Source organism: Chaetura pelagica, unplaced genomic scaffold, assembly GCF_000747805.2.
Source record: "Chaetura pelagica isolate M959 unplaced genomic scaffold, ChaPel_1.0 scaffold47, whole genome shotgun sequence".
In the NCBI taxonomy this organism is placed as follows: domain Eukaryota; kingdom Metazoa; phylum Chordata; class Aves; order Apodiformes; family Apodidae; genus Chaetura; species Chaetura pelagica.
This window is the reverse complement of record NW_009954140.1, coordinates 31448-47103: the sequence shown is the minus strand read 5'-3', so window position 1 is coordinate 47103 and position 15656 is coordinate 31448. Positions and strand designations below refer to the sequence as shown.

Below are 15656 nucleotides of genomic sequence, written 5' to 3'. Positions count from 1 at the left end.
CCACGGCCCCGCCCGCCCGGCCGCCCCCGCCGCGCCGCGCTCAGTAGCGCCGCCATCTTCAGCGCCGCACCGGAAGGGCCCGTTGCCATAGCGACATGGGGGGGCCCTTCTCCGGAAGGCCCCCCTGCTGCCATGGCAACGGGGCTGCCCGCTGCAGGACTGACTGGAAAGGTCCCCAGCGTTGCTGTTGTCCCCAGGACGGGTCCCCTCAGGGGTGTGGAGAGGCCTCGCGGTGACCCCTGCGCAGGAACAAGCCCAACAAGAAGTTGGCGTTGCCTGTGAGCTATGAAACATCCTCGGGAGGCTGGGGAAGCTCAGCGCAGCCGGGACTGCCCTGCCCTGCAGGTTCGGGCTGTCCCGGCCCCACCAGCAGCTGCAGCCCCAGATCCGTGAGCGTGGCTGAATAAATCCACCCTCCCGAGGGAAACTGGTTCCCAGGGAGCCAGTGACGTGGGCCCTGAGGGACGGGGGCTGGACAAACTGTGGCTTCACAGCCCCTGGGGATGGACTTCACACTTTTGAACACTCAGAGCTTGTTTCAGAAGAGAAGGACAGTTCCTTAGAACTGGATTTATTGGCTGTTTTCCACAACGAGGGCACAGCAGCCCAAACTGTCCCTTGAGAGTGCATGGGGATGCTGCCTCCTCAGTCTGACAGAGAGGAAGTGTTGCTGGATGTTACTTCAGGCTCTCCAGGAAGAACTCCTCCTCCTCCAAGAAATCTCGGTCCTGGGAAGAGAGGGATGGATGGGATGGATACCAGAGAGTGCCAAAGAAACAGAGTCCCCATGCAGGGTGATTCTCATTATCATGACCCTTCTTCATGCAGGGGGCAGGTGCCCATCTGTGGTATCCCTGGGTGTATGGGCTCCTCAAAGAGCATTAGCAACTGAGGAAGGACCCAGCAGGGAAGCAGGGGGGTGATGAGAGAGAATGTGGACATCAAGAAGCCAGAGTCCAGCAGAGCTTTCTTCTCCCACCCAGGGGATGGGGTGAGGTGAGGGGCAACCCCCTTGGGCCAGTGATGAACCTGAGATGAGCTGTGAGGATCCACCCATCCTTGCTTCTGCCATCATTCCTCTAGGTGCCCATGGCTTCTGCAAGCCCACCCAGCAGCTCAGCCCTCACAGCCTCTCAGGCTTCACCCAGCCCTGTTCCCACCCAGCTGGTTTGAAGCCCCTTCCAGCTCTGGTTTCCCCACCACCTCACCTGCTGGTCCCTGTACTTGAGCAGCAACAGTTGGGCATAAAGCACCTCAGGGTTGGCCGTGGCCAGGCTTTCCCTGCCATCCCCGTGGCTGTGCTGAGGGAGATTCCTGTTGGGAGGTGGAAAACCTGGAACAAAAGCTTGAGTATGTGCTGCTGCTGCTGCCATTAGAGCAACTGCAGATGGAGACAACACAGCCTCCATTTTTTTGCTGCCTGCATGTCCCTACAGCAGAGTCCTCCCCAGATTTCCACAGTTCAAATGGGTTTTAACCCACCTGCCTCTCCCTTCCTGCCCCTTCTATCCCTCCTGGCACTGCCCTGGCTCAGAGAGCTCCACTAAACTCTTTCAGAGGACGAGGAGGCCAACTCACATCTCAGGTTTATATACAGAGGAACTAAAACCACCCCCAGGAACATCCCAAGCCTCCTGAGAAGTGCAGTACATGTGCAGCTGCTCCCCAGCACATCCCTTCCCATCAGCAGCATGCAGGAAGCCTTACACAGCATCGTGGAGGGGGCACAGAGGTCCTGGCCTGTGGTCAGGAGTGCCATGGGGTTGCTGGGCTGTGTCATCTGGAAAGCTGTGCTCTGCCACTCCTGCCTCATCTCCAGGAGAGAGAGAGAGAGAAGCTGTTGGCAAAGGCTCAGGCCCTTGGCGTGGCAACCTGGGGCTGAGAAGGGGAGGTGAGGGGGTATTTACCTGGTGCAGACGCTGTTCCTGCTGCCTCAGCTGCTCCAAGTGCTGCTGCATGAGCTGCAACCTGCTGTGGTGCTGGGACTCGATCCTGGTCGCCTCCTGCAGGGCTCGCTCGCCTTCCTCGCGCTTCTGGGACGAGAGCTGCAAGGCAGGGAGGCTGGGACAGGGCTCCTTTCTGCATCCCCTCCCAGGACAGGATTCACGAGGGGTGTGAAAGCCCAGCTTTGCTGCCCAGCTGTGACCTGCAGCACAGACTCTCTCCTTACCCTGGCCATGCTTTTCAGCTCCTCCTCCTGGCGCCGGACACACAGCTCAGCCCTGTTCACCTTCTCCTTCTCCCGCCTCAGCTCCTGCCAGGCCTCCTCCTGCAGTTCCCTGTCCCTGGCCAGCTGCTCCTCCTTGACTTTCAGCTCCTGGCCCCGAATCTTCAGCTCTGCCTGCTCCTAGGATGGGGAAACCAACGCATGATATGCCCTGTCCTGGACACGATCTCGTGCCTTCCCAAGTGGTGGGAAAGATCCGTCCCTGCTGAGCTCCTCGTGTGTGCCAGTGTGGGGCACAGAGCTACCACACCAGCTTGGACTTGATGATCTTCAAGGTCTTTTTCAACCTTGACAACTCTATGATTCTGCTCCAGCAGTGCCCTCCCCATCAGGGACCAGGCCTGGGGTTGTACAGACAGACACACACTCCTTACCCAGGAAGGACAGACCCCTCAATGTGCTCCAAACCCTAAACATGCTCAAGGCTCAGCAGTGGAGATTATCCAGCCTGAATGGTCGTTTTTCATCCTGATAGGCCTTAAAAATGTTGCTCTGCTACACTGTCCGTATCAGATATTCCCTCTGGACAGTCCTGGGGAAGCAGAACTGACTCTGGACACCTCCCCATGGCACAGGGAGGTTTCACTGAACCCAACGTGGGGTTTCCTCTCACAACAGAGGCAGCTGCACCTGGCCTGGCTGCCCAACCCCCTCACAGGCCAAAGGCAGAGACAGAAGCAACTGATGCTTCAGTCAGCTTCTCAAACAGGTTGGTGGAAGCTGTTCCTCACCACCCCGACTGATGCCTCTGCCTGAAACACCCGAGGGCAGCTCTGAATGTCTCCCCCGTGGGCAGGAGTGCTCGGTGAGCCTGCCAGGCGGTGCTGGAGGCCGCGGGGAGGGGCTCCCCTGCAGTACCTTGGCCAGGCTGACGATGGTGCCCTCTCTCTGGGACTCCACCTGCCGGGCTCGCTCCACATCGCGCTCCATCCGCTCCTTGCTCAGCTGCTGCTGGGTGTGGAACTCAGCCCACTCGGCCGCCAGCTTCCGTCGCTCCTCCGAGCACTTCTGCATCACCGACGTCTGCTCCTCCAGCAACGTGCTCTGGGGAGCATCACAAGAGAGGGAGAGAGAACAGCACTAAGTTCTCACTGCAGGGATTTTCTCCTTAAACTCATCTCTGCCACTAAACCCCCCTGCAATGTCTGGAGGCTGTTTCAAGCCTGTGGGTGCCCAAGCTGCACAGGTTCTAGCCCCACACTCAAGAACCAGCAGGCATCACAGCAGCCTCCTGCACCCACCTGGGGCCTGATGGAGACTCAACCGTGTGACCAAGTGTGGGACTGAGGAAGCAGAGGGAGGATGCTGCAGCCTGACACCCAGCTCTTTCATCCACCACAGACCAGTGAGACCCAGGGGACACATGAGAGGCACCTGGAGACACCTGCCCATCTCACCTTTGCCCTCTCCAGCTCTGCTCTCTCCAAGGCCAGCTGCTGGGCTGTCACTCGCCGCTGCTCCTCCAGAGAGTGCTGCAGTGATTCCAGCTTGGACTGCTCTGCTGCTGCCTTCCATCGCTCCTGGATCCAGACACAGAGGACAGAGAGATTTTATTTACAGGCTCCAAACCAGGAACTTCCAGACACACCCCCCCACCCAGACAGGATAGGGCACAATGTTGGGTCACCTGCTCCAGCAGCCGAGTCTGCTCGCCCAGCCTGGCCTCCATTTTGGCAATCACCTCCTGGAATCGGCTCCTCTCCTCCTCCATGTCCCTCTGCTGCTGTGACAGCCTGTCCTGGAGTGCTGGGGAGAGACAGCAGCAGGGCCATGAGCAGCATGAGGTGAGAAGCCTCCTCTGTCCACACCATATTCATGGAAAAGCTGCATGCACTTGTGCTCATCACCTTCTGCACATCACCAGGAGACCCATTTGTAAAGAGGGAGACAATAAGATGTCCTGTGACCAAGGTCACAAGCCTCTGGCTGACTCAGAGCCCCAACTTTCTTCCCCTTTTCTGGGTGTCCCTAGCCCCAGTGAGGACTCTGAAGCCATTCTGGCAGAAGGGAACAGCAGACCTACCCTTGTGCTGCCTGTCCCTCTGCCGGGCCTCCTTGTCCAGCTCCTGGGAGGTGGTGTGATGCAGGGTCTCCACCTTCTGCAAAAGTTCATGTAGGTCTCTGGAGAACTTCTCTATCTGCTCAATGACAGTGTTCAGAGACCTGCAGAGAGAAGCGAGGGGAGTGTCACCCCTCTGGGACATACTTTTGTCTCCCATGATGGAGAGGGGGATGTGTGGTGGGCCAAAGGCCAGGTAGCCCTGCCCCAACCTCTTGGGGTCACAGCCTAAGAGGAGGTATGGCCTCCAATAAGAGGCCTCCACAGGAGGAAGTTGTAGCTGCTGCTTAGGGGAGAACTGATGGCAATTACACAGCTCAGTGTCCCTGGGGGTAGCAGGTGGGAGAGGGGGTGGCTCCTGTTGCCATGATCCAAAGCTGGTTCCCCACAGGATAGGGAATACAATGGCCAGGGAACAAGGTGTGGACACGATGGTGGCTGTTGGTACCTGGTGTGTGAAGTGGCACTGGTCACTGCATCCACCTCCTGGTCTTTCAGCCACTTGAGCCTCTGGAGCTGCTCTTCATAGTCTTTGCGCATCTCCTGGACAGACACCCTGCAGGACACAGAACACCAAACAGTTACACACCAGTGCTCCCCGTGACAGGCACCATGGAAGAGGCTTGGCTGTGGGGCTGAGAACCAGGCCCCAGGAGCTCAGCTGGCACGGGGCATCCCCCTGACAGGTATCCACATTTGGGGGTACAGGCTTCTCTGTCAAACCTGACTTCTCATTGACCCAACCCAGGTGGACATCAGTGACTCACTGACCTGACTAAAAGGGACCTGGGGAAAGAGAACACCTGGTTCAGCATCTTTGAAAACACAAAGCATTCACTCTGAACCATGTCTCCAGCCAGTGTCCACCTACAAAGCAAATCCCTATTCCAAAAGTCACCAAGATGCTCACAACCCAACACTTCTGGAGTCCGTTTTCTCCTTTCCCCATGTCCCCAAACTGTTCCCCAGTTCCTTTGCTGAGACAGGAGGGTACCAGCCCCACGTGTGCTGCTCATGCCACCCTCACCTCTGCAGCTCCTGCAGTCGCTCCACCTCCAGCACCTTCTGCTGCTCCAGCTTGGCCACGTGCTGCTGGTGCTGTGCCACCAGCTCTGCCATGGCCTGCTCCTTATCCTGCCTCTGTGTCTGCAGCTGAGCCACCAGCTGCTCCTTCTCCTGCTGCAGCCTCTCCTCCCGCTGCCTGTAGGTCTCCTCCACCACCTTTACCTGGCTCCTGCCCAGAGAGGTCACAGCAGGGAAAAACTGTTGCTTTCATGGCAATTCCAGGTACTCTCCACCCCACAGTGGAGCAAAGCGGTGTTGCTGTGTGCATGGGGAAACTGAGGCACAGGCTGCTTCACTCTTCACAGTCTGAATCCTGACCCACTTGCCACTGCCCAGTGTGGTGCCCTGGCTGGGAAACTTGCTGGAAATGGGACTGGCTCTTCCTTCTTGTCAGCCATGGGACAGTGCTGGTGAGAGTGGACCCCACCTCGGGTCACTCATGGGGCTGCTCTCTGTCCCCCCCAGGTCCACGTCCATGTGCCTCTGTGCCTGCCCACCCCAGGAATGGACTTGGGAAGTCCCCCAGTACTCCCATTGCAGGGGAGATGGACAGGGCTGCAGGCAGGGATGTGACACAGAGAGGAGCACAAGGAGCCTGGTACCTGTGTGTACTTTTGAGGAGATCCAAGTCCTCCTGATGACGCTGTTGGAGACTCTCCAGCAACAGCTTGTGCTGCATCCGCTCCTGCTCCAGCATCTGGACCTGTGGAGCATCCATGGAGAAGGTCTCTGTGCCACCCCAGGGACAGAGCTCCCACAGCAGCACTTAAGGTGGTTTCTCCTCTCTCACCTGTCACCTTGATGCTATTTGGAGCAGACCTGACCTCTTCTCCCCACCCTGGGTCACCCGTGGGTCCCCACCCAGCAGGTGATGGGGCTTACCTGGCTCTCCAGCTCTGCCACACGCCTCTGGGCACTGATCAGTGCTCCCTGACAGCCTGACACATCCTCACAGAGTTGGGCTGCAGGAGGTCCCAGCCTCCTCTCATGCTGCAAACCCAGGGCTGGGGACTCTGCCTGTGGGGGTGGAAAGAGAAGATTGAGGCCCTTCAGGATCAGTGGGTTTGTGATGTGGCCAGCAGCCCCCAAAGGAAGGCACATGTCTCACCTGCAGCTGTGGAGCAGCCTGGAGATGTACTTTGGGAGCAGCCACCTGTGGAGAACAGGGATGCTCTCAGGGAGGTAAAGTCCTGAGGAGAACATCTCCACCTAGCCTGGGAACAGCAATCCATGCCCAGCCTCCTGCTGTCCCTCCTCAACCCTTCTCCAGCCCAACCCCACTGCTGGCCTGGGTCCCTTCTCCTTGGGTGACACTCAGCAACTCCTACCCGAGACACAAACATGCTGCCCTATTCCTCACTGGAGACAGATTCAAGGGTAAGACCATGACTCCTTTGGGAGATGGCATGTGTCCTGCCACCAGGGCAGGATGAGAAGGTCCAGCTAGATAAGAAATGGAAGCTTCGAAGATGAAGCAAGAGGTGCCCTCTCTGTCAGAGGCTCTGATGTCCTTCCAGTTGTCTAGGAACAGTCTCAGAGCATCTCCACCACAATGCTGGGGAAAGCCAGTTGAAGGAAAAGTCCTTTATTGACTGGAGCCTCTGTTGTCTCATTAATATAAACATGCCCAGGGAACTGTGTAAATGCTGCTCAGGCAATGCAGGGTTGAAAACACACAATTTGCAAAGGATCCAGAGCACATGCACTTTGGCTTTGACAAATACAACTTGTGGCATGTCAGAGCTCTCCAAACTCTTTGCCACCATGAACATGGGCTCCCAGAAATGCAAAGCTGGGCCCAGCCTTCCTCTGCCAAACCAGCACTGACAGAGCTGGATATTGGCAAGTTGGGTAGGGGAGGGCTTGAGATCATCACACCAAGCCTGCACCTCTTGGAGATGTGGGAGCAGCAGACCTACCTGAGCAAGTGGGGCAGGGTCCTGTGTCTCCTGCTCTCCTGGGAACAAGGCTGTGGGGACTGAAAATTGAACAAGCTGATGATTCAGATATGACAATGGGAACCATCCCTTTCCAGAAGGATGAGAGCCTGGGTCTCCTGAGCAGAGAGACAAGGGTCCTGTTCTGCTCCAGTGATAGTGATGGAGGGTCAGATAGGCTTGTCTGTATCTGCATCCCAACACCACCCCACACAGGATGGAGGGAGTCTGCTCTGCAGAGTAAGTTTAAGGGCAAAGCACAGCTCCTCCTCCATCCTTGTTCCTCAGGAAACCAGCCAGGTCCCCTAAGCCACCTTCAGTGGCCTCTAAACTGGTGCAGGGTCTCAGCCCAGGGCAGGAGGAGCTCTTCCAGCACAGAGCACTAGGGGGACGAGCGTGGGGGCAGCAGGAGGGGAGAGAAATGGGACAGCACGACCTGAAGCCCACCCATTGTTCAGAAAGAGCAAGTCTCTTGCAGCCCCTGACACCCCTAAGGCAGCACTGCAGAGTTCAGCACACCCCAGCACAACATCCCCACCACACCACAAAACTGGGATGGTGGGATCCTGGGATTCTACAGCTTGGCCATGCTGGTCTGACAATGGCTGGTCAGAGCCTGGACAGCAGGCACAGGGCCAAGGGCACTGCTTGTGGCTTCTGCCTTTCTTTGTTTCTGTGGGGCAGGGGGGACTCTCTCTCTACATAATGCTGCCCAAATTGTGCAACCACAGCAAACCTACCCAGGGTGCTGGTGTCTCTGGAGGGATCCACCTTTGCAGGCTCTGACGGGTGAGCTGAGGCTTGTTTAGTGGTGCTGAGCCAGGGAACCAATTGCCTGCATGGGCAAAGAGGCAGGAGTGATGCCCAACAGTGCCAGGGATGGGCACATGGACATGATCCTGTCTGGCATTTCTCTTAAAGTTTCAAGCTTGGCTGTCCCATTGGGATCAAACAGGCAAAAGCCTGATGATCTTTCAGAGCTGCATCCCAGTCACAGAGGCCCCAAAATTATCACTGGTGACTACCAGCCCTTCCCATTCCCCCATCTCAGACAGGCAGCTGCTTTCTGCAGGACACCTCTCCCATGGAGGATGCCTGGAAGGTGGAGACCTTACCTAGAGCTGTCTGTGCTGGCTGCCTTGTCCTGCAGGGCAGCTGCCTGCTGTGGTGCTCCTGTGGAGGCAGCTGGCTGGCTGCAAGCAGAAAACATCCTATGGGAGAGAGCTGAGGAGGCACACCAGTTCCTGCCTCGCAGGGTGCAACCTTGGCCACAAGTGTAAGGAAAGCCTAGGGGTATGCTGGGACTTTGAGCTGGATCAGAAAGCCCCCACGTTATCACCCCAACCTGAGACGAGATTGCGCTTAAAATTAATTTCCTAAATCTGAGCCAAGGGTTTCTGACAGGTCCTGCTGGAGCAGCTACACATGGAGCAGACAGGAGTGCTGTGGCCATGAACTGTGCCTTTACCTGACAGAAGAGTGGGGATCCAGCCCTTCTCTGGGGGCCTCCAAGGGCTTGGCATGTCTCTCCTGGGCCTTTGCCTGTGCTTTCTTTCGAGACAAGGCAGCACTCAGCCAGTTCTCCTCCTCCAGCAGGTCAGGTTTAGCTGCCGTGTCCTCTGCAGCCAAGGGCTGGCTGGGGGAGAGTGCAGCAGGACTGGCCTTTGCTGGAGATGGTGGCTCCAAATCTATGAACTCCTCATGCTTCAAGCCCAGCCAGTCACCTCCAGCCCTGCTGCCCTGCAGAGAGCTCTGCCTGGCTGGAGGAGGAGGTTTGGAGCTGGGCTCTGGTTTTGGTTCTCTGTTGCTCTCAGCTGAAAACCTGCTGCAAGGAAAAGCAGTCACACACTTGCCTGTGAGGGGCTCTGGGGACCTGCCTCTGAGGGGACCCTGTCTATACCTCACTGCCTGCCTCCTTGACGACTGGCCCTCAAGTGTGGAGGCCACCGTGGGCTGGTACACTCCAAATACAAAATCTTCCTCATTCCAACCCTCTTCCTTCTCTGTTCAGACAAGCAGCATCGAGTCAGTGCCAAGAAGAACACCCAGCAACAAAGACACCAGCCCTCCTCCACCCCTGCAATTCCAACTGGGATCACTGCCTCTGGAAGAACAAAGCTGGAAACATCTTCCCTGGCAAATTTCCCCTCAGCATGGCTGGGAAAAGTGTCTTTGCTGGGACTCAGCTCATGTCAAAGGGCAGCTGAGTTATGGGTACTGTGTGAATGCTGCTGGGCTGCCTGGAGGGCAGAGCTCACCCCTTCTGCACCAGCCCCTTCCCCCTGCACTGCCCAAGAGCCCTTCAGCCACACTGCTCACCCCTGCAGAAAGAGTATTTCCCCTGCAACCCTTAGAAACCAATCTCACTCTCCCAAGCCAACGCTGTCACCTCTGCAGGCCTTCCCAATGTCCCTGGCTGTGCTCACCTGGCTGCTTTTGGTACTTCTCCAGTTTGACCTCCCTGCGCTCCCTCGTGCCAGGCGGTTCCAGAGTTTTGGCCACGGAGCCTTGTCTTGGTTTGAAGTGGGCTGGCTGGAGCTCCTCTCTGCTGGGGACACAGTGACAGATGGGTTCCTCTCAGACAGGGCTGTTCCTCATCACACAGACTTGCCAGGGTGCTCTGGCTCTTCTCTGCAAAACGAGATGCTCTTGCCCCTTTCTGGGACCCTCCAGCATCCCCCCCCACACCATGGAAGCCTCATCTCGATGCACAAGCCATCCCCTGCTTTACTCCCACTGCCTCTCCATTGCCCTTACTCTTCCATCTTCTTTCCTTGTTTCTCTTCTCCTTTTGTGCCATCCCCAAGTCCCAATGCCTCCATCAGGTCATCACCATCATCTTCAAACATGAACTCCTCCCTCCTCCGGACTGGGGCTGCAGAGGGCAGGGGTGGCTCTGGGGATGGGATCACACACAGCAGGAGGTTTGATCAGGGCTTTTCTTTTTTTTAAAACAAGACATCAAAGCCTGCTCTTATCTCTCAGGACCATTTACAAAGTAATTTCTTAAATAAGTCTTTTCAGTGACCAAATCTCAAGTGACAAAGTGGCAATGCACTATGGCCTGGACTGTGCCCACTGGTGGGACAATGGGTGTCACTAACACTGGGGTTTCCAGCTCTAACACCAGCAGCTTTTTTAGCTTTGCAAGTTTCCAATCAGATAATTCCTGCCCCCCTTCACCCAAAGTTCCTGTTCCACCAATGTACCTTAGTCCTTCCCTAACCAACCAGCTGCTCTTTGTGTTCAGAGTGGATTTATAGAGGTGAAAGGTGATTTTAAGGGACTACCAGGCCCATTAGCATCCCTGCTGCAGGAACAAGAGGGATGAGTGCCTGTATCCCAGGCACAGTGCAGCTGGATCCCACTCAGGGGTGCCTCAGCTGTGCTTTGGTGTGCACCTGTGATGCTCTCAGCCACTCAAATCCAGACCCAGAAAACTTGTCATTTGGTAACATGTGAAACAGGCTGGATGAAATGGAAGGTAAGACCTGAGCCTCCATTCCCAGAAAGGCAAGGCCAGTTCTGTGATCTGTGGCACACCAGAAATACACAGCTCACCAAGTGCTTGATCACTATTAACCTTTTTACCAAGCTGCTCTCTAAATGACCATGCTGGCTAATGAGAGATGGGACTAGGTGGCTTCCATGTAACCAATCTGGACCTCACACCAGCTGATCCAGGCTGCTGGTTTATTTAATTCAAAGAGGCTGCATCGAGCAACCCTGCTCACCTTTCTCTTTGCTCTCTTCTGTTTTCTTCTCAGAGCTGCTTTTGGCACCTGCTTGAGGTGGCTTCTTAGGAACATCCTTCTCCTCATCAGATGAAAGCACTGCCAAAGGATCACCAAAAGCTGGGAATTACCCCATAGGGGCAGGAAAGGAGAATAATCCCAATACAAATAAACAAATCCAATGTTATTTAGAAGAACAGTTCTGCACTAAACCAAACACTATCCCCCTCTCTGTGCACATGAGGACAGGAGACTACATCTGCCCAAAGCCATGAACAGAGGTTCTGCAGGGACCTGGGATACCCCTGAGTCTTCCTGAACTTCAGACACTCAAGAGTTAAGTTTCTGCACACATTTTCTCCATTTTCTTTCTCCTAGAAGAAAATAACTCAAAATGTGGGTGTTCTAATGCTCAAACACTATTTATGTGAAGAAAATGGGGGAAAGAAAGTCCACCTAAATCACCTAAAGCCCATTAATTATTTTAATAGATGCTGATCTTACTTAAAGTGAAAGCTTTGACAATCAGTTCTTGGCTGTGCCAGGAAACCACCTCCCATGTCTGGAAGTTGGAAGGAATGCCCACTGACCAACAGGGCTCCCAAGTGCTACAGACAGTCATTAAAAACCAAAGCACATGTGAAAATGCAAATGGCCTCAGGTAGTCTCCTGGGGAGGGTCTCAAATGCAGAGCTGTGTTGTTTTTTTTTCCTTTGGTCAACTCTGAAGGATTAGATTTGTACCAGCACCATAGGGGTGAAGGACTCTGATCTCCTTAACCATCCAACCTTTTGGTTAACACAAGGGGCAAGCTGTGGGCAAAGAGCTAAGGCAGAGTCCTCAGCTGCCCCCAGGCACCTACATGCTGAAGTGAAGCAACCTCCTACCTTCAAAGTTGAATTTCTTGTACTGTCGGGGAGCACCAGGAGATGAGAGTGGCTTCTTCTCCACTGCAGGTACAGAGTCTCCTAGAAAGAGGCCACAGCTTTCAGAGACAAGGTTCTACAGAGATGACCCTCTCCCACCAGGGATGAAGGTCACTTTTCTAGCAGCAGCCCCCAAAAGCACATAATGCAACAGTCTCCCCTCAGCCCTACAGGGTGGGAATCTTTCTGGAGGGGTCTCCATGAAAGCAGAGGAGAGAAGGGCCTGTGGAAGAGCAGGGCAGTTTTGGCATGTCTGAAATGCAACCCCTCTGGCTCACCTTCCATGCAGATCAGGCAGGTGCCTGGTCTTTGACCTGCACCAGGGAACAGGCAAATGGTGTACGGTGGGAGATGGCAGCAGGGATGTTAGGGATGTCACCAGACCACAACAAGAGGCTGGGCCAGGGATCTCCCAAGGGAGACCTGGGACAGCCCCAAAAAAGTAAAGGATTTAAGGGAACAAATCCCCTTTTGTTCTCTCCCAGAAGACAAAAAAAACCCTGTTCCTTTAGAACCAGGCTATGAAAACAAGAACAGAGTCTCCTTTTTACCCTTTTCAGGAGCTAGCAGCTTCCCTGCAGTTTTCACAGCTTCTCCTGAGGAGCCACGTTTCCTAGGACCTTTCACAGTGTTCTCCCCTGGCCCAGAACCAGGTTTTGATATTCCCAGGAGATCAGCTTCCATGTCATCCATGTCCTGGAAATCAAAAGGACGAAGATGAGAGCAGGCTGAGTGCTGCTACTGCCTCATGGCTGCTTCTCCCTTTGGAGGCTGCAGCTGCAGGGCACGTGGGGCTGAGGGGGAGGACATTTATGCACATTTACCTTCAGGGTCTGCAGCAGAGCTTGAGGGTCTGTGTCAGAGGCCCCAGACCCCTGCGTGCCAAGGAGGGCAGAGATCAGAGACAAGCAGACTCTGGAAACTCCTCACCCCTTGTTTCCACACTCTGGCCCCTAGTTTTTCTCATTTTATGGAATGGAAAAAATACATGCCCAACTTCTCCTGATATCCCCCTCCCTGGAGACCTCCTGTGCCTTGAGTCACTTGCTGAGATCCTGGGAGAAGCATTAGGAACACCCAGGCCATTGCTTTGGGGAAGGATCCTTCCTCCAGTACTTCACCTGAAGTGCACCCAGGCAGGCTGGGCTGCAGCACAATGTGCCCCACTGACTTTGTTCCTCCTTATCCAGGGCACCTGAAAGCCCTTCTCCCACCATCCACCCTTATCCCACCTTCCCCACACCACAGTCATGTTGGAGAGGGTTTACACCTTCACCAGAATTCCATGGTTTATCCCTGATATCCTGCTGCCACCTTGGATGGGGTGACACCAGGGGAAAGCCTGGCCTGGCTCAGTCCCAGCCCTCAGGACATCCAGGATCTCTCCCAAAATTTGGGCTCACCTCTGCAGCTTCCTCATCTTCTGCAGGGAGTTTGCTGAAGAAATCATCCTCTGGAAAGGACCTGTGAGACAAGGCTGGGGGTTAGCAGGACCACAGGATGGGGTAGGTCAGAAGGGGCTGGGGAGCACAGAGAGATCTCCAAGGGGGAGAGGCTGTGTCTGAGCACTCACTTCTTGCTGGGCTCTGAGCTGGTGCCCTGGGCTCTCCCACCACTGCTCCTGGCTGGCTGGGAAGCTTTGGCAGGGGGTTCATCTAGAAAAAAAAACAAAACACAAAAAACCAAGGAGATTAGGATGATGGACATGGGCATATTCCTGGCCTAGGTACTCCAAAAGGGTTTTTCCTGTCTCCCCATGAGCCCCAGAGGCTTTTAATCAGAAATAGGACTTCATCGCCCCCTCCAACCTACTAAATGGTCTCTAGCTCTGGAAAACTCTGCTCCCTGCTTTATCCCCCTTCGCAACTGGACCCCCTTATAGATGGATGGCTGTTGCACCAGCACCTTCTGTTCCCAGGAGAGGAGTAAGAGCACCAGGATGCTGCCCTTTCAGATGCAAAGAAGGTTCATTTTACCATCATATCCCAGGAGGTCACCAAGCAAGTCATCAATAGAACCTGAAATGAGACAAATAAAAGGTATTGAGGCAGGTGAGCTCACCAAGCAGGTGTAGAAAAGCTCCCAAGTTCATTATGGCTCACTCTTTAAAAAAACCCCAAGAATAAAGGTTTGGTCTCAAACATCATCATCTTAAGGCCTTCCTTGCCAGCCTAGAAATAACTGCCAGGACTTGATCCAGTGTTTTGTGAAGAAAAGATTTGGCTTCAATTAGTGAGAAATGGGACATCTCTACTCAAGTGAGCCAGCTGCTTTCTATTCAGTCACTGGCCACATGCAGCACTTGATCTGTGAGCTCTCACCCCCTCTCAGAGCCCTTGGGCAAGCCCAAAAGCTTCAGTATCAGGGGCTGCAGCAGGCCCTAAACAGGCAGGCAGGGAGTACAGGAAGAACTGAAAAAAATGTATATATTCTCCCCTGGATTTGGGAAAGCCCACAAGAAAGGAATATAGGACCCCAATAAGCAAATCTACTTGATGTGAGAGGCAGGTGAGTATCTCTGGTTCAGGAATGACACGACACAACTGCATCTTTCAGACATGAGCCATGAAACATTTCAGTAGCCAGGACTGCCACCTGATCCCAGTGTCCCCCCTCCTCTGTCCTACACATCAGAGCACCTATAGACAGTGAGAGGAAAGCACATGAGTGTATGTACCTCTTAAACTTTTCTTGGATTTTGCAGCCTATGGGGAAAAGACAAATTACTTCATTAGAAAACAAAGCAAGTCTGACCCAGACTTTCTCAAAACACTAAAGTCAGCAGCAGGTTTCTCCAGAGAATCCCACAAGCAACAAAGCCCTCCTCTCACCCACACCATGTGGGAAACAATGTGTGAAACAGGAGGCACACACAGAGATGTTAAAACTTTTGAGACACAGTGAGCACAGCCCCTCCTGATCACCAGCTACTTAGAAGCCTCCAGTGCTCGGGATAATTTCTGTCTCTGAACAGAGGCTGCCAGAGCATGAACTCTGGATGTCCCAGACCTACCTGTGTACTGTGTCACACTCACCATTGCAGGATCTCAGCCTTCCCCTGCTCCAGCAAGCTTGTTTACTGATTTATCAGATATCCTTGTCCACATTGTGGGGGGGATCCAACACTGTTGAGCACATCCACACCAAGCTCCTACCTGTGGGGAGAGGAGGATTTCCTGATTTCCTGTTAAACCAACATCCCTCTCCTGCTCAGGGCCTCTCTGCAGCCTGCCAGGCTGGCTCCATGCTGCTCTGACCTCTCCATGCCTTTCTAAACAAGGCTCAAACTGAGTTTGAAAAACAACCCCCCACTCCCCAAAACTCTGGAGCTTCTACAGCAGCTTCCACAGGGAACAACACGCTGACACCAAGGAACCACTCAGCCAAACAACCCGAGATGGAGCAAACACCACCCTCCCTGTCCCCTGTGTGCAGAGAGCCCAGGGGTTAGCTCCCACTTTGCTCAAAACCTGGAAAACACTCCAAGGGGGCTGGAAGAAGGGAAAGGGGGAAGGGAAAGGAGGAAAGGGAAGGGAAAGGGAAAGGAAAGAAACCTCCTCTCTTTGGGCCTGCAGCACCCGGGGGGTCTCAAAGGAGAGGAACGGCTGCAGGAGGTGAGGGGTGCAGGGCTGCAAGGAGCCCCCCAGGTTTCTGAGCAGTGATGCCCCCACACCCCGTCTGCCACGGCAGCCAGTGCCCTCCTGATGC

The 15656-nt window shown here is 54.7% G+C and overlaps 1 protein-coding gene across 1 annotated transcript in view; it reads right to left on the bottom strand.

The window, feature by feature from the left end:
• Window positions 1–677: 677 nt before the first annotated feature.
• The window catches only part of FBF1 (Fas (TNFRSF6) binding factor 1), a 17329-nt gene continuing 2350 nt past the window's right edge, over window positions 678–15656 (bottom strand). Inside the window, exons 2-29 of the mRNA XM_010002720.1 lie at window positions 14626–14653; window positions 13925–13966; window positions 13522–13603; window positions 13352–13412; window positions 12773–12823; window positions 12500–12644; window positions 11910–11990; window positions 11023–11142; window positions 10046–10184; window positions 9715–9833; window positions 9189–9291; window positions 8757–9113; window positions 8404–8481; window positions 8029–8123; window positions 7271–7329; window positions 6460–6504; window positions 6234–6368; window positions 5954–6054; window positions 5314–5520; window positions 4735–4842; window positions 4251–4390; window positions 3855–3973; window positions 3625–3747; window positions 3086–3271; window positions 2171–2347; window positions 1908–2045; window positions 1209–1301; window positions 678–728 (exon numbers count right to left, since the gene is read on the bottom strand). Of these exons, the coding sequence (XP_010001022.1) occupies window positions 678–728; window positions 1209–1301; window positions 1908–2045; window positions 2171–2347; window positions 3086–3271; window positions 3625–3747; window positions 3855–3973; window positions 4251–4390; window positions 4735–4842; window positions 5314–5520; window positions 5954–6054; window positions 6234–6368; window positions 6460–6504; window positions 7271–7329; window positions 8029–8123; window positions 8404–8481; window positions 8757–9113; window positions 9189–9291; window positions 9715–9833; window positions 10046–10184; window positions 11023–11142; window positions 11910–11990; window positions 12500–12644; window positions 12773–12823; window positions 13352–13412; window positions 13522–13603; window positions 13925–13966; window positions 14626–14653 (3183 nt within the window). The remainder of the gene's footprint in view (window positions 729–1208; window positions 1302–1907; window positions 2046–2170; window positions 2348–3085; window positions 3272–3624; window positions 3748–3854; window positions 3974–4250; window positions 4391–4734; window positions 4843–5313; window positions 5521–5953; window positions 6055–6233; window positions 6369–6459; window positions 6505–7270; window positions 7330–8028; window positions 8124–8403; window positions 8482–8756; window positions 9114–9188; window positions 9292–9714; window positions 9834–10045; window positions 10185–11022; window positions 11143–11909; window positions 11991–12499; window positions 12645–12772; window positions 12824–13351; window positions 13413–13521; window positions 13604–13924; window positions 13967–14625; window positions 14654–15656) is intronic.